Raw genomic sequence first — 27,529 nt, 5'->3', positions numbered from 1 at the left:
TCACTTTACTTCCTGTACGGGAAAGTTTTAACAATAGAGGGCGCTCTACTGTTTAATTAAACTTACCCCGACAGGAAGTAAGTGAAGCCAGCCGGACCCCTGGAGCCCAGCGTGGAGAAGAGCGGTGACACGCGCCGGCGGTACAGGTAATGTATCACCGCTAGCGTCGGTCATCGGACATTCGAACGCCACTATCGGCGCACTCCCGACCCGCTGGCAATCGAGCGAAATTTTCCGTGTGGACAGATCGACGGGAATGATCGATTTCGGAAGGAAATCGATCGTTTGGTCAGCGTTTGCACAACAATTTCACAGCAGATTCGATCAGAGTAATTGTATCTGCTGTATATCGGCAGGAAATAGTATAAAGGTGGCCATACACTGGTCGATTTGCCATCAGATTCGACCAACAGATAGATCCCTCTCTGATCGAATCTGATCAGAGAGGGATCGTATGGCTACCTTTACAGCAAACAGATTGTGAACCGATTTCAGCCTGAAACCGTTCACAATCTGTTGTGGTGGTGGTGCTGCTGCTGCCCCCGCCCAGCCCGCATACATTACCTGCTCCGCCGGCGCGACTGCAGTCTCCCGGTCACCGCTGCTCTGTCTGCGCTCTGGTCTCCAGGTCCGGCATGCCTCACTTCTTCTAGCCCGGCAGGAAGTTTAAACAGTAGAGGGCGCTCTACTGTTTAAACTTCCTGCCGGGCTAGAAGAAGTGAGGCATGCCGGACCTGGAGACCAGAGCGCAGACGGAGCAGCGGTGACCGGGAGACTGCAGTCGCGCCGGCGGAGCAGGTAATGTATGCGGGCTCTATTGCGTCGGTCGTCAGGCACTCGAACGCCGCTAGCGATGCGCTCTTTACCCGCGGGCGATCGACGGTTATTTTCCGCACGGCACGATCGACGGGATCGGACGAAATGGATCGAAATTCGGCGTGTAGCGTGAACGATTGGCAGCAGATTCGATCCCAGTGATCGAATCTGCTGTCGAAACGGGCGCAAATCGGGCCAGTGTATGGCCTGCTTAAGTGTATGGGCCCCTTTAGATTTTCTGTTTATTATTTTGCAGATTATTTTCTGAAGAGACTGGTCATTATCTCTGGTGCATTGTCTTCTGGTTATCTCCTGCTGAGTAGAACAATGCCTAATTGCTCGGCAGATAGCTGGTTAGATCATTTCTAACATGTTGGAAATTATCTATCTGGCAGGTAAATCTTAAACCCAATCTACACGATACTTTGTGCGATTCGATTACAATTCTATCTACGATCCAATTAAATCTGAGATGTCCGATCGGGATTCGATTCAATTCAATTCGATTTGCCATGGTTTTGCAATGGCAAATCAAATTGAATCAAATCCCGATCGGACATGTAGGATTTAATCAGATTGTAAATGCCTAATGCCGGGGAATACACGGCTCGATTCTGAGGCATTTAGATGGCTCGATAGATAATTTCCGACACACGTTGGATCTCCTGCCCGACCGATCCTGCGCTCAATTCTGCATTGAGGAGAATGGAAAAAGATAAGTAAAACGAGCGGAAGAGAATCGCCCGCAGAATCGAGCGGCAAAAACGATCGGGTGCAGAATCGAGCGCCAGAATCGACCAGTGTATTCCCAGCATAATACACACCGTACGATTTTCCATGCAATAGATAGATCAGATAGATAAAATCCGTCATGTCCGATATTGCTCCCGATCGTTTCCGCGCTCGATTTATCAGAGCGGTGAATGGAAAAAGATAAAAAAAAGAATGACAATAGGAGAATCGAGTGCGGAATAGTGCGGCAAAAAACGATCGGGTCGTAAAATCTCACAGAAAATCTTACCGTGTGTACCCAGCATAATGCTGGGAATACACGACGGGTCGATTCTGTCGCTCGATTCTACGCCCAATCGTTTTGTACGCTTGATTTTCTTATCTTCCGCTCGTTTTTCTTATCATTTTTCAATTCACTTCAATGACAAATCAAGCGGCAAAACGATTCACTGGTGATCGGATATGTCAGAAATTATCTTTAGGGATACAGTTGACAAGACTGGTGCAGCAGAAACTGGTGTAAAAGAAGCACCTGGCTGGTTTAACTCCCAAAAGGTTGGATGGTTGCTGTGGGCAACTGCTGCTGTCTCCTGTGTACGTGTCTCCCTGATTCATACAAAGTAACAGAATTCCAGCCCGGCTCGGTTTGGCCACAATGTAGCAGAAGTCGCTGAGCAGCAGCAGCCCAGGTGCAGCCGGGACATCAGAGGCTCAGGATGAATGACAGACAGCTGCAGACGGCCATAATTACAGAGAATAGAGCAGCACAATTAGAGAAGCCACCTCTGGATGACAGAGCGCAGCAGCCAGAGAGCGCCAGGGAGCGCAGGATCGGTGACAGCACTTCATTCATCCATCCCTGAAACTTTCCCAGCCCATGACAGCCCGAGATAAGAGGCGGCCGGGCAGAGCTCACGCCTCGCAGCCAGGCACACAGCGGCCAGAGCCTCCAGTGTCATCATGAAGTGGGCGTGAGACGTGAGAGCGATTGTGAGCTCCGCAGACCCCGGTATAAAGCCCCCCCTCCTGCCAGCCATGTGCCAAAACAAACCTCCTTTCCTATTTATTGCGGGAGGATAGTGGCAGCTCTACAGACACAGCAACGTCCCCGGAGCTCCGCCAGCACAGGCCAGTCCCTGCAGCCACAGGAGCCCCGGGCAGCTGTCCCTGGAGGAGGCGCAGAGTCCGCGGCACAGTGCAGTCCCTGGAGGAGGCGCAGAGTCCCTGGAACCCCGACAGGTGACAGTCCCTGGAGGAGGCGCAGAGTCACTGGAACCCCGGCACAGTGCAGTCCCTGGAGGAGGTGAGGTCTTGGCACCCCAGGAGAGCTGGTCACCCAGCATCTCATACACTTCCTGGACACCTTGCCCATACTTGTCACTGAACTCCAGCAAAACTGACCCTTGGATCACAACAGTCCCTGGAGCCACAACCAAGCCAAGTCCATGGATCCTCGGCTCACAACAAGTCCCTGGAGCCAGTGAGAACTGTTCCTAAGATCTGAGAGCTGCTGCAGTCCTCGAAGTCCCAGAGCAGAACTTTTGAGGGCTGTCTGGAGAAGAGATCCCGGACAGCAGTTCCTTGCGCACAGAACTAGGACTGGTCACTGGAGGGCCAGTAGACACCTGCAGCCTCAGAAACTGGTCCCAGCGACAGACCTCATCACTGACCCAGGAGCCGGGTCGCTCAGCTCCCCCCGGTTTGCAGGGGGTGAGGCGTCGGATGGAGCTCCCGTGATCCGCAGCCCCAGGGAGCCCGGACGCCCCATGCAGCTGCCCCCGATCGTGCTGCTGCTCTGCGGCGCTGCGCTGCTCCTAAGCCCGGCGGTTCTAGGCTGTGGACCGGGCAGGGTGGTGGGCAGGAGGCGAAGACCTACCAAGCTCACCCCGCTCTCCTACAAGCAGTTCAGCCCCAATGTGCCCGAGACAACTTTGGGGGCCAGCGGGAGGTACGAGGGCAAGATCGCCCGCAACTCGGAGCGCTTCAAGGAGCTCACCCCAAATTACAACGCGGACATTATCTTCAAGGACGAGGAGAACACGGGGGCAGACAGACTCATGACACAGGTAAGGGGGTCTACCGATGGTGGTGGGGTTCATGCCATGTGGGACGGGAAGGATGGTGCCACAGGTAAGGGGGGTGGGAGTGTGCCGCAAGTAAGATAGACCCATCAAACAGGTGATGGAAATGATGGCGAGTTACAGGAAACATGAGGAGCTGAGCAGAGACAGGTGAGAACTGGAGCTGAGGATGGACTATGAAACGGGTGAAGGCTGGAGCAGAGGATGGGTTATAGACCAGGTGAGGACTAGCGTTGAGGATGGACTATGGGACAGGTGAGAGCTGAATCTAAAGATGGACTATGGGACAGGTGAGGACTGAAGATGGACTAGGGGACAGGTGAGGACTGAAGATGGACTATGGGAGAGGTGAGGACTTGAGCTAATGATGGACTATGGGACTGGTGGGGACAAAATATGGACTATGGGACAGGTGAGGACTGGAGAAGAGGATGGGTTATAGAACAGGTGATAGCTTTTAGCTGAGGATGGGTTATAGACCTGGTGAGGACTAGATCAGAGGATGGGTTATAGAACAGGTGAAGACTGAATCTGAGTATGGACTGTGGCACAGGTGAGGACTGGAGCTGAGGATGCGAAATGGGACAGGTGAGGACTGGAGCAGAGAATGGGCTAGGGGAAAAGTGAGGACTGGAGAGAAGAATGGGTTGTAGAACAGGTGATAGCTTTTAGATGGGGTATAGACCAGATAAGGACTAGAGCTGAGGATGGGTTATAGAACAGGTGAGGGCTGAATATGGAGTATGGCACAGGTGAGGACTGGAGCTGAGGAGGGACTATGGCACAGGTCAAGACAAGACAAGACAAATAACATTTATATCGCGCTTTTCTCCTGGCGGACTCAAAGCGCCAGAGCTGCAGCCACTAGGACGCGCTCTATAGGCAGTAGCAGTGTTAGGGAGACTTGCCTAAGGTCTCCTACTGAATAGGTGCTGGCTTACTGAACAGGCAGAGCCGAGATTCGAACCCAGGTCTCCTGTGTCAGAGGCAGAGCCCTTAACCATTACACCATCCAGCCAGCCGCAGGTGAGGACTGCAGCAGAGAATGGGCTATAGCACAGGTGAGGACTGCAGCTGTGGAGGGACTATGGCACAGGTGAGGACTGCAACAGAGAATGGGCTATGGCATAAGTGTAAAGCTGAATGTGGGCTCATGACTCAGGTGCACAGATGACTGGGTTTTGGAACAGATGTGAAGCTTGGGGAAGGAATGTAAGAAGGCTGATGGTGGGGTTGGATACATGGGGATGAAAGTGGTGAAACAACACAGTAAAGTGTATTGAGTGCTCTAAAATGATGAAAGTGAAGTGAGGGTGCAGGTAAAGAGGATAGATTGCAATGATTGAAACATAAAAAGATAAAGGTGAGCTGATGGCATAGTTAAAGGGAACCTAAACTGAGAGGGATATGGATGTTTCCTTTTAAACAATACCAGTTGCCTGGCAGTCCTGCTGATCTCTTTGGCTGTAGTAGTGGCTGAATCACACACCTGAAACAAGCATGCAGCTAATCCAGTCTGACTTCAGTCAGAGCACCTGATCTGCATGCTTATTCAGGGGCTGTGGCTGAAAGTATTTGGCTGAAAGTATTTGAGACACAGGATCAGCAGGAGAGTCAGGCAACTGGTATTATTTTAAAAGCAAAGATACATGTCCTTCTCAGTTTAGGTTCCCTTTAAGGAGAGGAAGATGAGCTGATGGTACAACTAGTGAGAATGTGAGCTGAGAGGGAAGTCAATGAGGTAAAGATGAAATTGTGGCACTCCTGAGGAAATATGGTTGAGATGATAGGAATGAGAAATATACATATGGTGGGGTGATAGCACTAAAGGGGAGATACAGGTAAGGTAGAACATTCAGGATGGTGGCACTGGTGTGGTGAGGAAATGAAGGTGAGATGATAGCAATAGATGGAGATAAAGGTTAGATGATGGCACAGCTAAAGAGCCGATGAAGGTAGGACATTGGGACCGGTGAGCAAAGAATTACTGATTGATGTTATACAATGAAGGTAGATTGATGGCACATGTGAGGAGATGTGGGCTAGACGATGCTCCCTGGCGTTCAATTTCCCCAGGATTTCTGTGCAAAAAGTGATAAAATTAATTTTATAACTTTTTTTTTTCCTGTAACTTGCCAAAATGTGTCAAGCAAGGGTCTAGTATACAGTGCAGGAGAGTATTGATGTGTATGCACGTTTATACTGTTCACAGCATGTTTTTTATGGACGGATAATCTGTCAATACTGCTAGGGAGGTTAAGGTGAGTGATGATGACACTTGCTGGGGAGGGAACCGAAAGGAAAACACAGGTAAGGATATAAAGTTGGCATGAATGTACAGGTGATGGGATAAATCCTGGTAAGGGATTAAAGTGAAGGAATGCTTTGAGGAAATCAAGGTGGCATGAAAGTGAGGAGATTGCACACATGGGGCCTGATTCACAAAGCGGTGCTAACAGTTAGCACCCTGGTGAAAAGCACTTTATCATGCCTAAACTCAGTTTAGGCATGATAAGTTTAGGTGTGATAAGTTTAGGTGTGATAAGTTTAGGCATGATAAGTTTAGGTGTGATAAGTTTAGGCATGATAAGTTTAAGCGCCAACTGCGTTAGCACCGCAGTACACAGCTGATCAAAAGTTTTACGCTAGCAAAGTCTGGTGCACTTCGTATAAAGATTAATGGCGTTGCTTTGCGTGCGGGACTTTGCAAGCGATCTAAACTTATCTAAACTTAGCATGCCTAAACTTATCACACCTAAACTTATCATGCCTAAACTTATCACACCTAAACTGGCTTTTCACCAGAGTGGTGCAATGGTTATCATGCCTAAAGTCTCTAACTGGGTTAGCACCGCTTTGTGAATCGAGCCCATGGTAGGAATAAATGGTGGAAAGACATGGAATGTCACGCATGAAGGGAATAAAAGTAGGTTGATGGCACAGAAGAGGGCATGAAGATGCAGGGATGTAAATAAAGGGTGAAGGCCTGGGGGTGGCACAGAACAAGGGATGAAGATGCAGGGATGGCATCGTAAACAGACAATGTAAGACACATGTCAAGTGTGGGTATCAAGGTATGAGGATGGATCATCACAGGGATGAAGACATTGGCAAAGGAAAAAAGGCGGAATGAAAGCTCAAGGGAGAAAATAAAGCAATGGCAGGTGTTCCGTGATGTAGCAATTTAAATACTGAAGATGCAAAGATAGCACAGCTAGAAACTAGGTAAAAGTGAATGGATGACACAGGCAGTGGCCGGGAACTGGGGCAGGAATTAAAGTAGGGATACGGGACAGTTGCAGGGAATACAGAGATGAAAGGATGAAAATACAGGAATGAAACAAGCAAGGGGAGGCAAGTGGAATAATGACAAGTGATAGATTCACAAACAGATAATGTGAGTGGTAATGGTTAAGATGAGAGGGTGAAACATCTGAGAAGATGGCATGAAGAAGGGGTGAATGGATTGATGATGGGATGAAGAAACTGATTTACAGGTGTGAGGATGAAGGAGGGATGTGGACTGGAATGGAAGAAAATATAGCAATAGTAATGGGAAGAAGATGCAGGGTGGCTTTGATGAGCACCATGTGGATGAAGACAGCAGGGTGGCTCATGAGATAGGTAGATGGTATGGTGACACTTGAGGGATTATGGTTTAAGTAAGAGGATTAAGGTGAGATCATGGAACAGATGATGATCCAGGCATATCACAGCTGCGGGTGAGTGGATGAAGACTGTAAAATGTCAAAGGTGATAAGACATGGTGGGATGATAGCACTAGTGAGGGGATGATGGCAGTGGCAAGAGGAAGAAGACTAGTCAAAGTCACAGGTGAGAGGATGAGGGTGGCATGATAGCACTAGTGAGAGGATGATGGCAGTGGCAAGGTTAAGAAGACTAGTGGAAGGCACATGTGAGGGGATAAGGGTGGGATGATAGCACAAGTGAGAAGATGATGGCAGTGTTAAGGTGAAGACTAGTGGATGGCACAGGTGAGGAGATGAAGGTATGATGATAACGCTAGCGAGAGGATGATGGCAGCATTAAGAGGAAGAAGACTAATGGATGGCACAGGTGAGGGGATGATAGCTCTAGTGATGGGATGATGGCAGCGCTAAGAGGAAAAATACTAATGGATGACACAGGTGGGAAGATGAAGGAGGGACAATAGTGAGAGGATGATGGCAGTGGTAATAGGAAGAAGACTAGAGGATGGGTCAGGTGAGGAGTTGATGGTGGGATGATAGCACTAGTGAGAAGATGATGACAGTGGTAAAGGGAAGACTAGTGGAAGGCACAGGTGAGGGGATGAGGGTGGTATGATAGTAATAGTGAGAGGATGATGACAGTGGTAAAGGGAAGACTAGTGGAAGGCACAGGTGAGGGGATGAGGGTGGTATGATAGTAATAGTGAGAGGACGATGGCAGTAGTAAGGATGAGAAGAATAGTGGATGGCACATGTCAGAAGATGAAGGAGGGACAGTAGTGAGAGGATGATGGCAGTGGTAAGAGGAAGAAGACTGGTGGATGGGCCAGGTGAGATGATAAAGACAGGATGATAGCACAAGTGAGAGGATGACAGAGGTAGGAGGAAGAATACACGAGGATGACACACTTTAGAGGATGAGCAGTGTTGGAGGCACAAGTAAGGTTTGATGTATGAGTGTGTCATAAATTAGTTGACATGAATCAGATGGTGGCAGAGGTGAAAGTGGGCACCTGAATACTTGGCAATATGAAGTATATATACAGTAGGAGGCAACAGCTGAGTAAAGATGAGCAGAAAATTCTCCTAACCTGAACATTTTCACAGTGAAAGCTGTGCTAGCATTTAAGAGCCACTGGCTCTGAATCAATTAGCTAATTATTGTTAACAAAGCTTCCAGATAATTGATTGGTGGGTAGTGTGTTTCATTTGCCAGCATGCTTCCACCTTCTAGGTCAACAGATGTTTTCACATTAGCAGAGGTCTACTCGCCCCTGAGGATGCTGAGATGTTGGTCTTCTGACCATAGGCAAAACGCGGCATAAGAGAGCAAGTTGTGCCACCATAATTCAGGCATCTAAAAGCTGTGACTAGGGGTAAGGGATGCTAATCTTACAGGTGAATGGGGAAATCAGTGGTAAGAGAGCTCAGTCTGGTTAATTCCTGAAAGGACCACAATCCTGAAAATGTAATCAATTTAAAGGAAACCTGAAAACAAAAAAGATGAAAGTATCTATACTTATCTGAAGCTTGTATCGGTCCCCTTTATGCCACTGGCTCCCTCGCCATCGTTCTAAGCAGCTCAGATCATCCGTGACCTGCCTGGTCTCTTTCTCCAGTCCCTACTGGTCCTACTGTACTACGCATGCGCAGTCCGGCCACACGTGTGCCTCACAAATGTGCAGTACGCACCTACTGGGGCAACTAAAGAAAGAGACCGGGCCAGCCATGGATGATCTGAGAGGTCCAGAAGGATTGCGAGAAAGCCAACGGCCTAAAGGGGGCTGAAGGAAGACCCAGGTAAGTATAAATACTTTGATCTGTTTTGTCTCAGGTACACTTTAAGATACGTGTGCACATTCTTATAATAAGTACATTTCTTACAAAGTAAAATGTCCTGTAAATGACTTTTCTCCTATGTTGCCGTCGAATACAATAGGTAACAAAAAGCTGACAGATCTGACTGATTTTAGACTAGTCCATCTCCTTCAGAGGGATTCTCAGTATTTCCTTTATTCTTTACAAAATGTATACAAAGATGTCAACCACCTGCTCTACTTGCTTGCACACTATTCTGGCAGTTGGACTGAGCAACTGTCACCCAGTAAGTGCTTTTGAAAATGAAAAAAACTCTTGAGACTTCCCCATGACAACACGGGCAAATCCAAAACCGGTCAGATTTGTCAGATTATTATAACTCACTGTAAAGGTGCCCAGTGATGCAGTACCACAGCAATCAATCATTACGGTAATCGATCAAAAATGATTGGTCATGCCCATCAGTTGCTGAATTTTCACTAATCAATTCGATCAGATTAATGGCTTCAATCCGTTTATTGGATCAATCCCGATCTGATCGGATTGGTTAATGGGAGTTTGGCTGGTAATGGGCTCGTTTGATCATTTTCAATCTATTCCTGCGGCAATTGAAAACGATTAATCAACCGAGGGATTGCATTGTTAATGGGCACCTTAAGTGACAGTGACATAGGAAAAGAGAACTTTATAGCGCATTTTAATATGGGACAAATGCACATTTTATACATATGCATTTTAAATTTACAATTGTTTGCAATAGTGGTCCCTTAACAGAACATTCCAGTAAAAAAATGTAAGCAGTTAAAATCTGACAGAACTGACAGGTTGTGGACTAGTTCATCTCCTCATGGGGGATTCTCAGGGTTTATTGGTTTCAACAGCATTTCCTTAATGACAGTTTAACTAGCTAGTTTAAGTAGTAAGGGCCCGTTCAGATCACAAATGCGGATGGCCATGCGTGCGGAACGCGTGCGGACCGCAACGCGTACGAACGCATGGCCATCCGCGTTTGTGTGCGTTGCGTGGCTGATCCCATCACTGAAAAGTGAATGGGACAGCCACGCGTTTTAGCAAAATCTGCGTGCAGCATGCGTTCCCGGACCGCACAGGTCCGGAACGCATGCAGTGTGAACATCAGACATTGCACGCTATGCAATGTCTGATGTCGTGCGTATCGGCCACCTGCACGCGTTTCCAAAACGCGTCTGGAAACGCGTGCAGTGTGAACGGGCCCTTAGATATCAGTCAGGCTGCATTTCCACTTGTGCGGTGGGAATCGTCGCGGGGAAAATTTGCATGTGGATGCAAATTTCGCATGCGGGTCTATGCGAATTTTCATGTGAATAGCCTCCCTACTTACACATTGTTGCACACTATTTTGTCAGTTATACCAGCAAGTGAGTAGAGAGGCTGGCTGGCATCTTTAGGAAATGCTTTTTGGCAGTTTAACTGCCAAAATAAGGGAGGGGACACCGAGAGCCCAATATCGTGCAGTATGTACTGGGTTATGTGGAATGTGAAATGTGGTTGTAAGATTATACTCACAAGTCTGGGTTACCGTCCAGGTAACCACTATGTAGGCAGGTGGGGAGAATTAGACCCGGTTCCCACTCAGGATTAAGAAGTCGCTTTCTGTAGTTCAGAAGAAAAAGGGGCCAAATCCTCTCCACCAGGGGTGAACTCAAATTGTACACAGTGGTTGAACTTGATGGACGTATGTCTTTTTTCAACCCAAATAACCAGGGCCGGATTTAGGCCAAGGCCACCTAGGCCTTGGCCTAGGGCACCACAGGAGGAAGGGCACCAAAGCAGCAGGATAAACTGGTGCAGCATTTGCAAGCTTGCAAATGCTGCAATGCAGGGAGATCAGGCGAGCACCTGACAGTGGTACTTTTCTGCTAGCTGCCTGTGCAGCAGCCACCTTGCTCTCTGTGCATGTTTGCATTGTGGCCGGTGGCTATGGACTTAGGCTGCATTGGAGACGGAAAGGAAGAGTAAGCTTCTGCACTGGAGACGAGCGGAGAAATGAGTGACACTGATGGCTGCTGCAGTGTGAAGGCGAGCTGGCTATCTACACTGAAAGGTGGGGGGTGCGAAAAGGTGGGATTAAGGGAGTCATCTGGCTACCTATACTGGAGGGAAAGGGAGAGGAGTCATCTGGCTACATATACTAGAGGGAGGGGTCATCTGGCTACGGCTACCTATACTGGAGGGGTCATCTCGCTACCTACAGTATACTGAAGGGGGGCGGCTGGTGACAGTGGCCTAGGGCGGTAAAGAGTACAAATCCGGCCCTGCAAATAACTATGTAACTATGGTACAGAGGCGCCAGTAATGTAAAAGTTTGTTAAAAGGTTTAAAAATGAGGGAGTTAGCGGTGGAGTTACCTCCCTGATGCCAACACATCACGGAGGTAAGTCCACCGCTAACCTCTCTCATTTTTAAACCTTTTAACAAACTTTTACACTACTGGCGCCTCTGTACCACTGCGTCTAACTGCCAAAATAGTAAGGTCCCAGCTAGCCTCCCTACTCACTTGCACACTATTTTGTCAGTTAGACTTTGCAACTGCTGTTCAGAAAATGCTGTTGACCCTGAGAATCCCCCATGAGGAAATGGACTGGTCCAAAGCCTGTCGGTTCTGTCAGATTTTAACTGTCTAATTTTTTCGCGATAGCGGTCCTTTAAGCAGGTAAGGAAGTCAGACCTTGTCAGGTGACTTTATAGCAATGAATTGACACAGAAGCCTGGAAGTCGCTCACGCAGCAGCCACAGGGTATAAGCTTGTCTTTGTGGGTTAAATAATAATATTAGATGTGTGATACTGGCTAATAGGCAGAGGGCAATGACATGGCATTCGCATAAGTTACTGCTGGAGTGCAAATATGCAATAACCTGCAGCGATTGTTCTTCTCCTTCGTTTCGGCACAAGTCACACACTCAAAGCAAATGTTTAACTGGTTACTATGGACGACTTCTCAATTGTTATTTGTACATAAGCATGCAGAGTCTCATGACACAGCTTTATGGCTGGCAGATTGTGATCGGCTCCGAGGATAGGTGTGGTGGCTGCAGAATGAATGGAGGGCACGGGCAAGGTGATTTAAATGTGGCGGTGAGACCGGAGGGGGCAAAACTGAACAGGTGACAGGAGAGAGTAGGGAATGTACAGTACATAGGCTGGTGACAGGATTGCGTTTAGTATCACTGGAAGCTGGATGAATGCATACAGGGGCTTCACTGAATTTTCATGCTTTAAAGGGCACTATGGCGAAAAATTGTAACATGTAAAATATGTGCAAACATAGAAAAATAAGAAGTACGTTTTTTCCAGAGTAAAATGAGCCATAAAATATTTTTCTCCTATGATGCTGTCATTTACTGTAGGTAGTAGAAATCTTACAAGTGACAGGTATGATAAGGCATTCTATTTGTCTTAGTGAATCAAGCACATAGTATTAACATTGGTTTTTGGGGGTTGTTTATAATGTGCTTTTCATTTGCCTTAAACTATGTATAACAGTTTATACAAAACTGTATCCTGTAACAACAAAATATGGAATACCAAAACCAGTACTGTATATTTTGTACATGGAAACAACTCTTTATGTATGAAATGTTGTAACAAGTTGTTTGTAGGAGACGAACAAACCTGGAATGGATTTATAAAAAAAAAACAAATTGCTGGTTGTACAAGTTTACAAGCCTCCCCTGGGCATTATCATAATGCAGCGTGGCTGGCTGATAGGTTAGTGAAACAGTGACTGCACTCTTAATGCAGCACTCAGGCTAGGAACACACATACAGTAGCAGAAACGCTAGTGTTGCGGAAAACGCTGCATTTTTGCCGCTAATGCAAGTCAATGGGCCGCATAAAAATGCATATAAAAACCGTATATGCGTTTTGCATGCATTTTGAAACATACATTTTTAAGAACGCTGGTTTTGTTGCATAATTTTCAAAAACGCATCAAGAAAGCACATAATGAAAGTTAATGGTAACGCAATGGTATGCGGTTTTCGTGCATTTTTATATGTTTTTTTAAAAAAAAAATGTTTTGAGATGTATTTACGCTTCCTTTTGAGTTCCTAGTGATTTGCATAAAACACAATATAAAAACGCATACAATTATGTTTTTTAAACCAGTAAAATAACATTTGCCTGAGGTACACTTAAAGGATACCCGAACTGACGTGACATGATGAGATAGACATGTGTATGTACAGTGCCTAGCACACAAATAACTACGCTGTGTTCCTTTTTTTTTACTTTCTCTGCCTGAAAGAGTTAAATATCAGGTATGTAAGTGGCTGACTCAGTCCTGACTCAGACAGAAGTGGCTACAGTGTGACCCTTACTGATAAGTAATTCCAACTATAAAACACTTTCCTAGCAGAAAATGGCTCCTGAGAGCAAGACAGAGGTAAAAAGGGGAATTTCTTATCAGTGAGGGTCACACTGTAGTCACTTCCTGTCTGAGGCAGGACTGAGTCAGCCACTTACATACCTGATATTTAACTCTTTCAGGCAGAGAAAGAAAAAAGGAACACAGCATAGTCATTTGTGTGCTAGGCATTGTACATACACATGTCTATCTCATCATGCCACATGTCAGTTCGGGTATCCTTTACCGGGAACATACATGTCACATAGGTGTACCTGACAAGAACAGTCAAAGTATTAGTGGTAAACGCTGGATATGAGGAACAGATTAATAAATGATTGCCAACTGGAATGCTGATTTCTTAAATGGACTACCTCATTTAATGACTGTATTTTTAGTAAAACGAACTATCAGTTTTGAATAGCTTGTGCGCATACAGAAGTGATATCAGAGTTTGTTGGGTGAGGGATTCTGTACATGTGCGTACTGATCGTTATCTAATGATATCCATTCACACGGTTGGAAATAAACGATTGCCGTTCAGTCAGATCCGCCAAGACGGATCTGCCACTGAGGTCTGCTCTTGGTTGTTTGTTTCAATTGCCTCCATTCACTAAACAGCGCTGTTGCAGCAGCGCGAGTTAAAACCAACTTAGGAGCAGTATGCACACTAAGGGCTTGATTCACAAAGCGGTGCTAACCTACTTAGCATGTCTAAAGTCTTTAGACGTGCTAACGAGGGTGCTAAGTAGGTTAGCACCGGATTTCTCAATTGAGAAAACCGGTGCTAACCTACTTAGCACCCTGGTTAGCGTGCCTAAAGACTTTAGACGTGCTAAGTAGGTTAGCACCGCTTTGTGAATCAAGCCCTAAGCGTGGCCGTGCTGCATAGCGTGCTTTTCTTAGTTACGAGTGCTGTTTACATAGCAACCCTCCTTTAAATGCAAGGTGCTGCTGTAAAGTATTGCGACCTATCACGATCGCAATACTTCACTAGCGCGGCACCTACTATGGTAACCAATGCAGTAGCGGCCCCGCAAGTGAAGTATCATGGTCACCGGACTTCACAGCTGCACCCGGCATTTAAAGGAGCGTGCGTTGCTATGTAAACAGCGTGTGTAACTAAGGAAGGAGCGCTACACAGCACGGCCGAACATAGTGTACATACCGCTCCTAAGTTGTTTTTAACTCGCGCTGCTGCAACAGCGCTGTTTAGTGAATCAAGGCCAATGATTGTTTGTGAGATTTTTGTACACAATCGTGTAACGATTGGTCATTTTGTCGCCGATTCATGCGATTATAGTCTAAATTGTGTATGAAGCTTTATTTTGAGAATGATTTCAGTAATATGATTGGTTGCAAGACATGACATGAATAATTTCCCTTTGGAGTAGTGTTTTAATATGAGGTCCGGAGTGACTGCAGACTGCACTAATTTTCTAAATGAGGCTGCTTGTTGTGCAAGAGCTTGAGAAGGGCTGAATGTCCTCATATACTCCGCCAGCTGAGAACACTGGATTTGTAGTTCTGCTGCCGGAATAGCACATTTAGATTTAGTAGGAGGACCCAGGCTTGTATGACATGCAGAGACTACAGCAGCATGATGGCTTTCACTCAGAAAACCTATCACCTAGAGGCAGTTTTTACACTTGCTTTTTACATTGCTCTGGGATGCGGCGCTCCTGCCACATCGTACCACAAAAAAACTCACTCATATGACCCTACAGCAGAGTGTGGTGACAGGGTCATATGCATAGCACCGCCCCCCGCTCAGTAATGTACTCCATGCTGCACAGGAAGTAAGTCACTGGGATCCCGTTGGTCCATCATTTACACTACGTGCATCACCCATAGGGCTTGATTCACTAAGACTAATAGCATGCCTTATCCGAGTCAACACGCCTTATAAGAGATAACACGCCTTATCAGAGTAGCATAACGAGCACTACAAACTTGTGCCTGCTAATTGGCAATGACGAGAGCTCCCCTCATCCTGCCCTGAGCCCCTGCGGGTTCGTAGCCCTTGCTATGTAACTCTGATAAGGAGTGTTAACGTTGATAAAGCATGTTATCTCTGACAAGGCGTGTTAACTCGGATAAGGCATGTTAACACAGATAACTGATAAGGCGAGCTATTTGCCTTAGTGAATCAAGCCCATAGACTTCTATTACCCCAAACACTGTGCATTAAGCGCGGTGCTTGCGGTAACACGCTGCTGCCCTTGCGTCGTCCATCATCGGATACTTCTGGTGCAGCGCGGCAATAAGTGTGAAAGTCTCCATAGATTTAATGGACACTTTAGGTAATCTGTCAGATGTGGTAGGATCGTTAAATCAAGACTGTATTGTCCATGGGCATCTTTGGATACTACTCAGCTGATACTACTTTAGATACTACTTACTGCAAACTGCAGTGGGATTTCTCCTCGTCTTTCCCAATCCTTCTGTAGGGCAAAACGGACTACTTTGTATGAGCCAAGCAGCTCATCCGTTCTCTGGTAGGAGATTAACTGTCACTAGAAGTGATCATGCATGAACATTTCTAATATCAATTATCCAGGCTGTACGTAGCTAGAAGCTGAGTTCCTTTTAAAAAAAAGCATTTTTTTTACTGCAACATACAGTAACACTTGGCCTGTGTACTTTATTCATTTTGTGCAGACCTCAAATTCACAAAGATTTTCACAGGTGGGGTAGAAGTTCGGTAATTTACTGAAAAATTATTAAATTCACCAAGCCCTGTTCGGCATGTAGTGGAAAGTAAAGAAGGCTTCTGCAACAAGCTGTGCAGACTGACCCGCATTAGCTGTTCCTGTGCCAGCTTGTTACAGAGGAAAATGCTTCCTGCATTCCTTTAGATGGGCTTAGATGGCACTCGAGGTCTCTCCTCTGTGTATCACTCCACATCTAAAGTGATGCAGAAAAGCCCATTTGCATATCTCTTTCTCTTTCTGTGCCATTCTGAAATCCCACATGCAAGTCCCTCGGATCAAATGGGGTGAAAAGCACGAGAGCAAGCTCTTCCTGTTGGCTTTCTGCTCTCTGCTGTCTGCCAATGCTATCGCATGTTAATTGCTAGTTTCCGACAGATCAGAGGTGGAGGTAAATAACGAGCAGCTCACTTGGCTTTACTGCATGCTCTAATGTTTGTGAATTGACATTTACTGACATGTGTTGCGGTATTTACTGCACAAGTTGGTAATTTACCTCACTGGTCAGAAATTACAGCTTGCCATGTGTTAACAGCCTTAGTGAATTGCCATTTCACTAAATGTTCGGTAAAATCAGCTGTTTTCTGCATTACCACAAATGCTTTGTGGATTGAAGCCTTTGAAGCATACTTCAACTGCCTGGCAGTTAACATGGTGAGATAAATGTAGCTACAGTACATATAGTAGTTACAGATTACCCAGCAAGCTCGTGGTGAACCAGAACTCCAAGGAGCGTGTAAGGGGCTACAAAGGACCAAAAAGCCCTCTTACTAAAATACACATACAGATGATGGCCTTTTTTGGCGAGATACACTTACTTCCTCAGAGACCAACTGAAGCAAGTGTATCTCGCGAAACGGCTGTCAGGCCACTGTTATTGCCATTATCTGTATGTGAATGAGGTTGAAATAAATCACAGTGACTGCATTGCAACCTATTGGTGCCTGGATCCTGTTTCCTGCAAATTGGACTTGAAAATTGTAGGCTAATGCAAAATGTATGCTACTACCAAACTGTATGCGAATACAAGATTGTGCAAGATAAAGAAACAAAGCACTGGCACCAAAATGCTGCAAGGAGGATATAACCACAAGTGGTCTTACCTGCAGCGTGCTCCACAAACGTTCAAATTGCAGTCCAAAAAGATAAGAGATGATGGGCATCAGCTGCACAAAAACCCTTTATTGTGGTGGGTAGACACATTGGTTTACAGCAGAGGGGGGAAAAAAGAGATGTCTGACAGCTGTTTCGCAGAGATGAACTCTGCTTCTTCTTTGTCTCTGAAGAAGCAGAATTCATCTCTGCGAAACAGCTGTCAGACATCTCTTTTTCCCCCCACTGCTGTAAACCACTGTGTCTACCCACCACAATAAAGGGTTTTTATGCAGTTGATGCCCATCATCTCTTATTTTTTTGGACTGAATACAAGATTGTATGCTAAAGACACATTTGTATGCTAATGACACATTACAGGTAGACATGTTGCGCATACAATGTGCTACCAGGTACATTAGTGGGTAGACACTAATGTGTAGTGTGTTTGAGGTTGAGACCCTAATGGGTTAGCAATAAGATTGTGCATGAGAGTGTGGTTTCATCATTTAGGGTGTGGTATATGGTTGCTATGATTGTTATAGTGGTGCTGTGTTCTGTCTGGTTTGTACACCTGAGGAAGGGAGTAATCCCAAAACATGTTGTGTATTACCAGCTAAATTAAACGCAAGTTATTCCCCAGTGGAGTGCTTTCTGATTCATTAGATTGTACGCCTTAAGGTGGCCATACATCAGGCAACTTGGAGGCTGATCAACCATCCGATTTGATTATTATAATCGGAATCAGATGAAAATCGGTGCCGCCAAGTACATGCCCAATCGACAGTGCAACCAATTTCAGGCCAAAATTGGTGGCATTAATCGGTCAGACACGCAGCAAGATGTAGGGCCAACTTGCTTGATCGTGTGTGCGGTGGTAATGCGAGCGATATCGGGACTAGTGACAAATGCAACAAGACCACCAATGCCGTCTCGCCTTCCGTACGCTGCCAGCCACATGGGGCATGTATGAAGCAAGGAGTACGCCCGGAGCCAGCGGCGGACAAGCAGCAGACAGGTAATGTATAGGCATAGCATTCGACATCAGGAGATAATGGCCTCAATTCACAAAGCAGTTTAGACTAAAGGTCCGTACACACGCCGGACTTTAGGCAACGACGGGTCCGTCGTTGCCTCCCGCTGGGTGGGCGTGCCAGCGACAGTCCGGCGTGTGTACGCTCTGTCGTCAGACTGATACGGCTGTTTCTGAGCGATCCGCCGGGCGGATCGCTCAGAAACAGCCGTATCAGTCTGACGACAGAGCGTACACACGCCGGACTGTCGCTGGCACGCCCACCCAGCGGGAGGCAACGACGGACCCGTCGTTGCCTAAAGTCCGGCGTGTGTACGGACCTTTAGTCTACAGATGGTTTTTAGTCTACAGATGGTTTGGTGTAATCATGTTTTAGACCTGTTTTTAGACCTGGTCTAACATTCAGTAATTACACAATTCACAAAGGCAAACAAGGAGTAACCACGCCCACTTTTCCTGACAGAGATTAGACCAGCTGATTTCTGTAGGTAGAGTAATTCTGTGAGGTATTTTAGATGTGGATGGAACCTTTTGAATTAATTATGCAGGAGATTATTTGTATGCAGAGGAGAGCTCATCAAAGGAGAAGGATGTCAGTCATAGCTACTTGTTTGTGACTTGCATCTTTTGATCATATCCCTGCTTTACCCATCTAATTACCAAATGGTTTAAACCAGGTCTAAAAACAGGTCTAAAACATTTGGTAATAGTGAATTCCCCTTTGATGCAACTGACCAAACCATCAGTAGACTAAAAACCATCAGTAGACTAGTCTAAACTGCTTAGTGAATTGAGGCCAATGCGCATCGCCTGTTGTTGAGTGCAGTTCCTTTGAACCAGCAGATACTGGTTTGACTGCAATACCTTGATAAAGGGACGCATGGTCGTTCCGAAACTTTGGATTATGATTTTTATATCACAATTAAAAAAAATGCATATTTCAGCTTATTGGTGTGCCGACATCAGTTGTTTTTACTTAATGTATATAGACCTGAGCACCAGGAGTAGCTCATTACACATTGGGGAGATGGTGTGGCGGCGCACAAGGCCCATTCCACATTGATTTCAGCATGAAATTGATCAGGAATCGGCCTGCGTTGTATGGGTTGAAGTTGGCTAGAATCCCTGTTTAAAGCAAATCTGTAGCGAAATAATAAAAAATACCTATGATAAGGAATTTGAAAAAAATATATACCTATTTAAAGAGAAGGCACTGGATTTCATAGAGCCTCTCCTCTCTATGTGTCCTTGTTCCAGCAATGTTCCCTGGTCAGATTTGCAGCCTCCATGATCCCTCCGAAGCACTTGAGTACTGCTAAAGACTGGTTGGCTCTGTACTGCGCATGCGCCAGAACGCTCATGCATGCACGATAAAGAGCCGCGCGGACTAGGTGAATTAAACAACGCTTCTTGTGCCTACTTTGCACAAGATGAGGAGGAAGAGCAGGCCCCTATAGCCACTGTGCGATTGCGGGGGCTATTGTTGCACAACCAGAGTACCTAGTTAATCACCCATAAACCACGAGGTGTGTGGCAACAACTTTGCTTTTGACCACATTATACTAAATTCGCCAGAGGTAGCCCTGACAGACAGAGCTCTAGAATCTAGCATGTTTCTGGTTGAGCTCGTCTTTTTTCAACCCAACTATGTAACTACAGGTAGTCCTCGGTTAACGAACGAGATAGGGACTGTAGGTTCGTTCTTAACTTGAATCTGTTCTTAAGTCGGAACATTGTGCCATCTCTGTCCCCTCTACTTCCTCTGTGCCCCGCTGTGCCTCCAGTGTCCCTCTCGGTGTCACCTGTGCCCTTTGTACCTGTTTATACAAGTTTAAAAGGCATTTTGTTCTTTGGTTTTTTTTTAAATCGATTTTCTCAAAAACTACAAGTCCAATTTGAAAAAATGTTTTTGCTTTGTTCCCATGGAAACAGAGAATACATGCCGTTTGTATCAGCAGGTTGTTCGTAAGTCGGGCGTTCGTAAGTCGGGGACTACCTGCATGTAGCTACAGCCGGTCTGTTGCATCGGGCCAAAGATCTGGAGTGCCAGATTGTCTCAGCTGAGTGCGTTGTTCCCCTCCTAAGCCTACCAACCAGAGGATGCTGCTTATTTCTGATCCAGTTCTGTATAATGCCTGAAGAAGAAACTTAAGGTTTTGAAAGCTTGCAAAGAAATTTTGTACAGTTAGTCATTAAAGGGAACCATAGCTGAAGGAGAAAAATAAGTTATACATACCTGGGGCTTCCTTCAGCCCCATACGCGCTGATCGATCCCACGCCGCCATCCAGCGCTGCCCGCAGCTACGAGAACCGGCTCCCCGCTGTTCCGTCAGTCGGGGCCAGTCTAAGCGTAGCAGAGGTGCGCTCTTTGCGTATCTCTGCAGCAGTGTATGGAGAGATACATAGAGGGCGCACTTCTCCAGCGCAGCCCGGCTCCGATGACATCAGCGTCGAGAGCCCGTTCTCGTAGTTGTGGGCAGCGCTGGATGGCGCCGTGGGATCGATCAGCGCGTATGGGGCTGGAAGAAGCCCCAGGTATGTATAACTTCTTTTACATATCACCATCTCTGGTTCCCTTTAAAGGTATCACCTAAACAACTTTTGTTGTTATGTCTTTGCATGATGAGTAGAGCAGAATGCGATACATGACATCATCACACACTACTCATTCTGCAGTAAAACTTTACGCACGTAATTCTGCTCGGCGCAGTTTATTGCATACACCCCTTCCACTCTGAGCGTGATTCATTTTATGTAAGATGCAAATGCTGGTCCTGCTGAATTTGCAGATGTATCCAATAAAAAGAAAAAAGAGAAAAATGCAAAAAATAAAAATTGCAAGTTAAAATCACAATCGCTTTGCACTGCAATTGAGTTTTGTGATTTTCTGTGTGAAGAGGTCCTAAATTAAGATATCTCTGTACCTCACATGCTATCTCTTGTACTTTCCTGTAGAAGTTGCTGAAAAATCAATATTAATGCATTTCCTGCATTGGGACGATAGGGATAGTGATTCTATTTTTTGCATTGTCACCTGATAAGTAAGAAATGACAACTAGCAGGGTTCAGTGTGGACAGTACCTTATTAACCACTTGAGGACCATAGGCTTACACCCCCCTAGGTGACCAGGCTATTTTTTACAATTAAGGCCACTGCAGCTTTAAGGCCTCGCTGCAGGGCCATACAACTCAGCACACAAGTGACCCCGCCCCCTTTTCTGCCCACCAACAGAGCTTTCTGCTGGTGGGCTGTGATCCCTGCTGGGATGTTTATTTATTTTTATATAAATATTTTTATTTTTTTAAAATAAAAATGCCTATTTATTTTTTAAATCGTCGCCCTCCCTCCCCCCACCAGCCAATCAGCGTGATTGGCTGTCATAGGCTTTAGCGGATCGCTTCCCTGCCTCCAAAGGGGACAGCCATGTCACACGGCTGTCCCCAGTACAGCGCTGCCATAGATCGCAGCGCTGTACGGTGTAAATAGATGGCAGTTTTGCTGTCTAACAGTCCCTAGCTGCAATCGCCGCTTGGAAACTGACGGCGGAGTGGAACTCCATCACTGAAGCTGTGATGTGCGATTCCCAGCAACACATGCCCCTAAGACTGCACACCAATTGGCATTAGGCAGTCCTGGGGCTACCGCCGTGCTCACGCCAATTGGCATGAGGCGGACGTTTAGTAGTTAGGCAATTAATAATCACTATTCGGGATCCTGACAAAAATTAAGCTTTATACACGCTAGATGAAACTCAGCCGGGGCGTCCGATAATGGTGAGAATCCAGCGTGTTGTGTATGGCAGGCCCTGGCACTTCTCGATTGATCACCAGCGATCCGTCCTGGATCACTCTGACTAAGAGCATTGTTCTCCTCACTTACCTCTCCCACTTTGTGACATCACTCCCGCCCTGCTCTGTCAACCGCATGCAACAGAACACGTCACTCGCTTGCAAACGAGCAACGCAATCTGCACCACCTCTGCCCTGCAATGCCACTCGAGAGTTTAGTCCACAATCCCCATCAGGGGACATCAGAAATCTGATCCTGGCCACTCTTCAAAACCGTAATAAAACAAATATACCCTGGACCCCACAGTGAGCAGTCTTGTAGCCCAATGCAGTGTAGGTAAGTATAGGTTATATAAGGGCTGCTGAGAATATGTCATGTGAGGAGGATCTTGACTGCTTATCATGTAGAATATTTATGGTTCCACGGTCTGTTGTGATGGAGCACTAACTTCCTGAGGAGCAATATGATTTGGAAAGTTCCACTTTCAATCACAATAGGCAATAAAAGGACTGGCCGTTTGCTGATGAAACAAGGAAGTGAATTATTAGCTGCCGTAGCAGATCTGCTGTCAAAGTTCATCTACAGAAGCATATAAGACAGACAGGCACAGGGCAAAAGGCAAAGGCAGGTTCTTCAGAAACAGACAAACACATATAGACAGTGTACACGTCACTCCCTGGAATAGCCTGGCCCATATAGTACCTGAGACTGGCTGCCGAGATTGTGTGGAGTTTTCAACATATTATCAGTCTGGCAATATGTTTATTTTAAGCAAGGTTCACACTTAAAGTGAACCAGAGATGAAGCACCCTCATGTATTTTACCATAAACAGGTCCTTCTCAAAAAATTAGCATATTGTGATAAAGTTCATTATTTTCTGTAATGTACTGAAAAACATTAGACTTTCATATATATTAGATTCATTACACAACTGAAGTAGTTCAAGCCTTTTATTGTTTTAATATTTATGATTTTGGCATACAGCTCATAAAAACCCAAAATTCCTATCTCAAAAAAATAGCATATTTCATCTGGCCAATAAAAGAAAAGTGTTTTTAAAACAAAAAAAGTCAACCTTCAAATAATTATGTTCAGTTATGCACTCAATACTTGGTCGGGAATCCTTTTGCAGAAATGACTGCTTCAATGCGGCGTGGCATGGAGGCAATCAGCCTGTGGCACTGCTCAGGTGTTATGGAGGCCCAGGATGCTTCGATAGCGGCCTTAAAGAGACACTGAAGCGAAAAAATATATATGATATAGTGAATTGGTTGTCTACTATGAATAATTACTAGAAGATTAGCAGCAAAGAAAATATTCTCATATTTTTATTTTCAGGTATATAGTGTGTTTTCTAACATTGCATCATTCTATAATATGTGCAGATTACACAACACTCAGCATTCAAAATGATTCTTTCAGAGCAGTCTGTGAACTAATGACTTCTCCTCTGGCAGAGAAAAAGTAAATAGTTCAGGAACAGTTGAGATAACAAAAAGTCAGAAAACAGCCCTCTCCAAGACTTTCAAAGTCTTAGAGCTTAATGGTTTTTTTGCATAGAGATAACAACTGGAGTTTCTTAACTCTTCCTGTACTGGAAACAATAAGACTAATGTATCTGCTCTTAATGTTTTATTTCTTAGCTGTACTACACATACAAATCATAATATCATAATTTTTTTTTCGCTTCAGTGTCTCTTTAAGCTCATCCAGAGTGTTGGGTCTTGCGTCTCTCAACTTTCTCGTCACAATATCCCACAGATTCTCTATGGGGTTCAGGTCAGGAGAGTTGGCAGGCCAATTGAGCACAGTAATACCATGGTCAGTAAACCATTTACCAGTGGTTTTGGCACTGTGAGCAGGTGCCAGGTTGTGCTGAAAAATGAAATCTTCATCTCCATAAAGCTTTTCAGCAGATGGAAGCATGAAGTGCTCCAAAATCTCCTGATAGCTAGCTGCATTGACCCTGCCCTTGATAAAGCACATTGGACCAACACCAGCAGCTGACATGGCACCCCAGACCATCACTGACTGTGGGTACTTGACACTGGACTTCAGGCATTTTGGCATTTCCCTCTCCCCAGTCTTCCTCCAGACTCTGGCACCTTGATTTCCGAATGACATTCAAAAGTTGCTTTCCTCCGAAAAAAGTACTTTGGTCCACTGAGCAACAGTCCAGTGCTGCTTCTCTGTAGCCCAGGTCAGGCGCTTCTGCCGCTGTTTCTCGTTCAAAAGTGGCATCACCTGGGGAATACGGCACCTGTAGCCCATTTCTTGCACATGCCTGTACACGGTGGCTCTGGATGTTTCTACTCCAGACTCAGTCCACTGCTTCCGCAGGTCCCCCAAGGTCTGAAATCGGTCCTTCTCCACAATCTTCCTCAGGGTCCGGTCACCTCTTCTCGTTGTGTAGCGTTTTCTGCCACACTTTTTCCTTCCCACAGACGTGCCTTGATACAGCACTCTGGGAACAGCCTATTCGTTTAGAAATTTCTTTCTGTGTCTTACCCTCTTGCTTGAGGGTGTCAATGATGGCCTTCTGGACAGCAGTCAGGTCGGCAGTCTTACCCATGATTGCGGTTTTGAGTAATGAACCAGGCTGGGAGTTTTTAAAAGCCTCAGGAATCTTTTGCAGGTGTTTAGAGTTAATTAGTTGATTCAGATGATTAGGTTAATAGCTCGTTTAGCGAACCTTTTCATGATATGCTAATTTTTTGAGATAGGAATTTGGGGTTTTCATGAGCTGTATGCCAAAATCATCAATATTAAAACAATTAGGCCCGGTTCACATTAGCGGTGGCCGTCCGGAATCGCCGTGCCGGAGCCGCACCGCTTGCAGAACGGACGGAACGGACGCACGGCATAGCAATGAAAGCCTATGCGTCCGTTCACATGCGTCCGTTCTGCCGGACCGGAGCCGGACCGGATCCGGGCCGGATCCGGACTCCGTTCCAACATGCGCTATTTTTTGATCCGGCTCCTCCGGCAGCCGTATCCGGGGCGGAGCCGGACTGCACCATCCGGCCAATACAAACCAATGGGAACTGGAGAGCGCACAACACACTGGCTGAGAAATCCGGATGTTCTACCCCACTTCCTATGCGGATTGTTGCGGCGATATTGGATGGGGACACATGGGCAAGCATTTTGGAGTGGAGCAGCACAGCTGGATCCGGATCCGGAGATGTTGGCAGCATGTCGCAGGTGGAGGTGAGTGCTAAACAGCAGAGGGCCTGATTCCACAGGTCCCCCTTCTGCTGACCTCCCAGACCCCAACATTTTTTTGTTTTTTACGTTACTTTTGCCAAACGGATCCGGATCGCATCCTGATGAACACCTGATGCAACCTGACCGGATCCGGATCGGATCCGGATCAGAACCGTACGGTTCCGATCCGGATCCGGTCCGGATCCGGTCAGGTCATCCGGTCCGTTTGGCAAACAACCGCAAGTGTGAACGGGGCCTTAAAGGCTTGAACTACTTCAGTTGTGTGTAATGAATCTAAAATATATGAAAGTCTAATGTTTTGCAGTACATTACAGAAAATAATGAACTTTATCACAATATGCTAATTTTTTTAGAAGGACCTGTATATCAGTGTGAACGTTAGAGAAAACACCTACCCTGCTTTCTGTTTCATTCTTCACTGCTCAGCCTGCTTGTTATCAGCCCTTATAAAATCCCCAACTGAGCATTCAGTCTGGCTTTGCTCAGGAATCATTATAGCCGAGTCTGTCTTCTCTGATATCTTTTCAAACCCAAGCCTGCACCATTGTGGCTCTGCTTTCCTGCTATGTATGCTGGCAGCATCACAGAGAGCTATTATGAGATGGGAGGAGCTGCTGATGCCGGGGAAAATTGAATTTTTTAAAATCTATATTTGTTAGTCATAAGAGGTTTTTAGAAATGGTGATTTCATTTTGCACACAGCCCACTAAATAATATGCTTTTCTGGTGAACTGTGTTTTGCATGGAGTTATAGTAAAAAAAACAAAATAAAACCCCACAAAAAATGGCACACCAGAGCGGCGAAAATAGAAGGTATAGTATTTTTTTTTTTTACTCTATCGGGGGATGTGTTTATTTTGTGCCAAAGCGTTCATCTCTGGTTTCCTTTAAAGTCAATGGGAACAATAAAAAAAAACAAACAAAAAAAAAAACAGCCAGATACTTACCTAAGGAGAGGGTAGGCTCTGGGTCCTATAGAGCCTTCCCTCTCCTCTCCCGGTGCCCGTTCCAGCACTGTCACCCATGGTAGCAATATCCAACCAATTTGGTCAAATTGGTGTGATTTCCAATTCATTTTTCAAAGCAAGTCAATGGAACTGTAGAAAAATTATATGCAATTTAGAAGTTAATTACGTATGTGTAATTTTTCTCAAAAATATTGACCCTTTTTTACTTTTGTTCTTTGAGACCTGACTTGTGTGGTGATCACCAGCTGCCCAATATAGATATTATTTTGTCACCAATCTGCTGCCACTGACCCTTCACCAACCTTGGCCCTTCTGAAAAGCTAAGTCACCTGTCTGTTGAGAGAAGGGAGATGGCCATGCAACAGTTAAGGCATGATATGACAAATGACTAGGTTATGCAGCTTCCAATTTCCAGGTTATAGATTTAACTATATGACTTGTTATCTAGAGTGGTAAATCTCTGACCGTTACTGTGGAATGTCATGTTGTTCAATAAGGAAATACTCTAGAGACGGGATTTCAGGCGGGCCAGAAGGACCTGTTAGAAGTCCTAAAGCAAAGATTTCTCAGGGGTGGGTGACTCCCATGGTTCAGTCTCCAGGTACACAAAGACCGCTTACATTGGAAAGCTTTGTGGAGCACTGTTCCTATCTATAATGGCCATATGTCGTAACCACATTACAGGTTTAAACTGTGAACATACTGGGGAAATTCAAGACCAAAGCAGGTAAAAAGGGCGCGTACAGCAAGCGGTTAAAAAAGGGCGCTGCATAGAATACAATGTTATTAGCAGCATTTGCCCCACAGTATAATAAAGGAGCACAATATTTTTTAACAGCAATAGGAAGTCTAAATACAAAAATCACACAGTTGAAGCCTCCGGGCACCAACATTTCTCTGTAATGCTGTTAATCGTGGTTTTGCGGGGGGAGAAGTTAAGGGTTAGACACCACGAGGGGAGGGTTGGGCACCACAGGGGGAACCTAAAGAAGCTTCCCCTGTCTCTCAGTATCTTCGATCCAGCGCTGGCACCCCAATAAGATCCGCCGACAAGCTTGCTGTCAGTGCGAGCTCAAGTAACTGACTTGTGACGGACCTCGCACAGGCAGTGGCATACCTACCATAAGGCTGCAGGTGCTCACAGCACCGGGTGCAGCCATGGCT

General features: G+C 45.8%; 1 protein-coding gene and 1 long non-coding RNA gene across 4 annotated transcripts in view; one reads left to right on the top strand and one right to left on the bottom strand.

Moving 5' to 3' along the window:
- The window catches only part of LOC137525142 (uncharacterized), a 435,287-nt gene that overhangs the window by 117,162 nt on the left and 290,596 nt on the right, over positions 1-27,529 (bottom strand). For 2 of the 3 annotated variants that reach the window (XR_011022871.1, XR_011022872.1), the window contains exon 5: positions 26,345-26,494. This is a non-coding gene — a long non-coding RNA (uncharacterized lncRNA). Of the gene's footprint in view, positions 1-20,313; positions 20,514-26,344; positions 26,495-27,529 lie in introns of those variants that run through there. The other variant, XR_011022870.1, reaches the window with a different exon arrangement.
- IHH (Indian hedgehog signaling molecule) overlaps positions 2,439-27,529 on the top strand; it is a 146,893-nt gene continuing 121,802 nt past the window's right edge. The window contains exon 1 of the mRNA XM_068245998.1: positions 2,439-3,614. Within this exon, the coding sequence (XP_068102099.1) occupies positions 3,315-3,614 (300 nt within the window). The 5' untranslated portion in view covers positions 2,439-3,314. The remainder of the gene's footprint in view (positions 3,615-27,529) is intronic.

This window comes from Hyperolius riggenbachi, chromosome 7 (assembly GCF_040937935.1).
Source record: "Hyperolius riggenbachi isolate aHypRig1 chromosome 7, aHypRig1.pri, whole genome shotgun sequence".
NCBI classification, from domain to species: domain Eukaryota; kingdom Metazoa; phylum Chordata; class Amphibia; order Anura; family Hyperoliidae; genus Hyperolius; species Hyperolius riggenbachi.
Note: the sequence above shows the minus strand (reverse complement) of the source record. Positions and strands in the feature narration are given on the sequence as shown.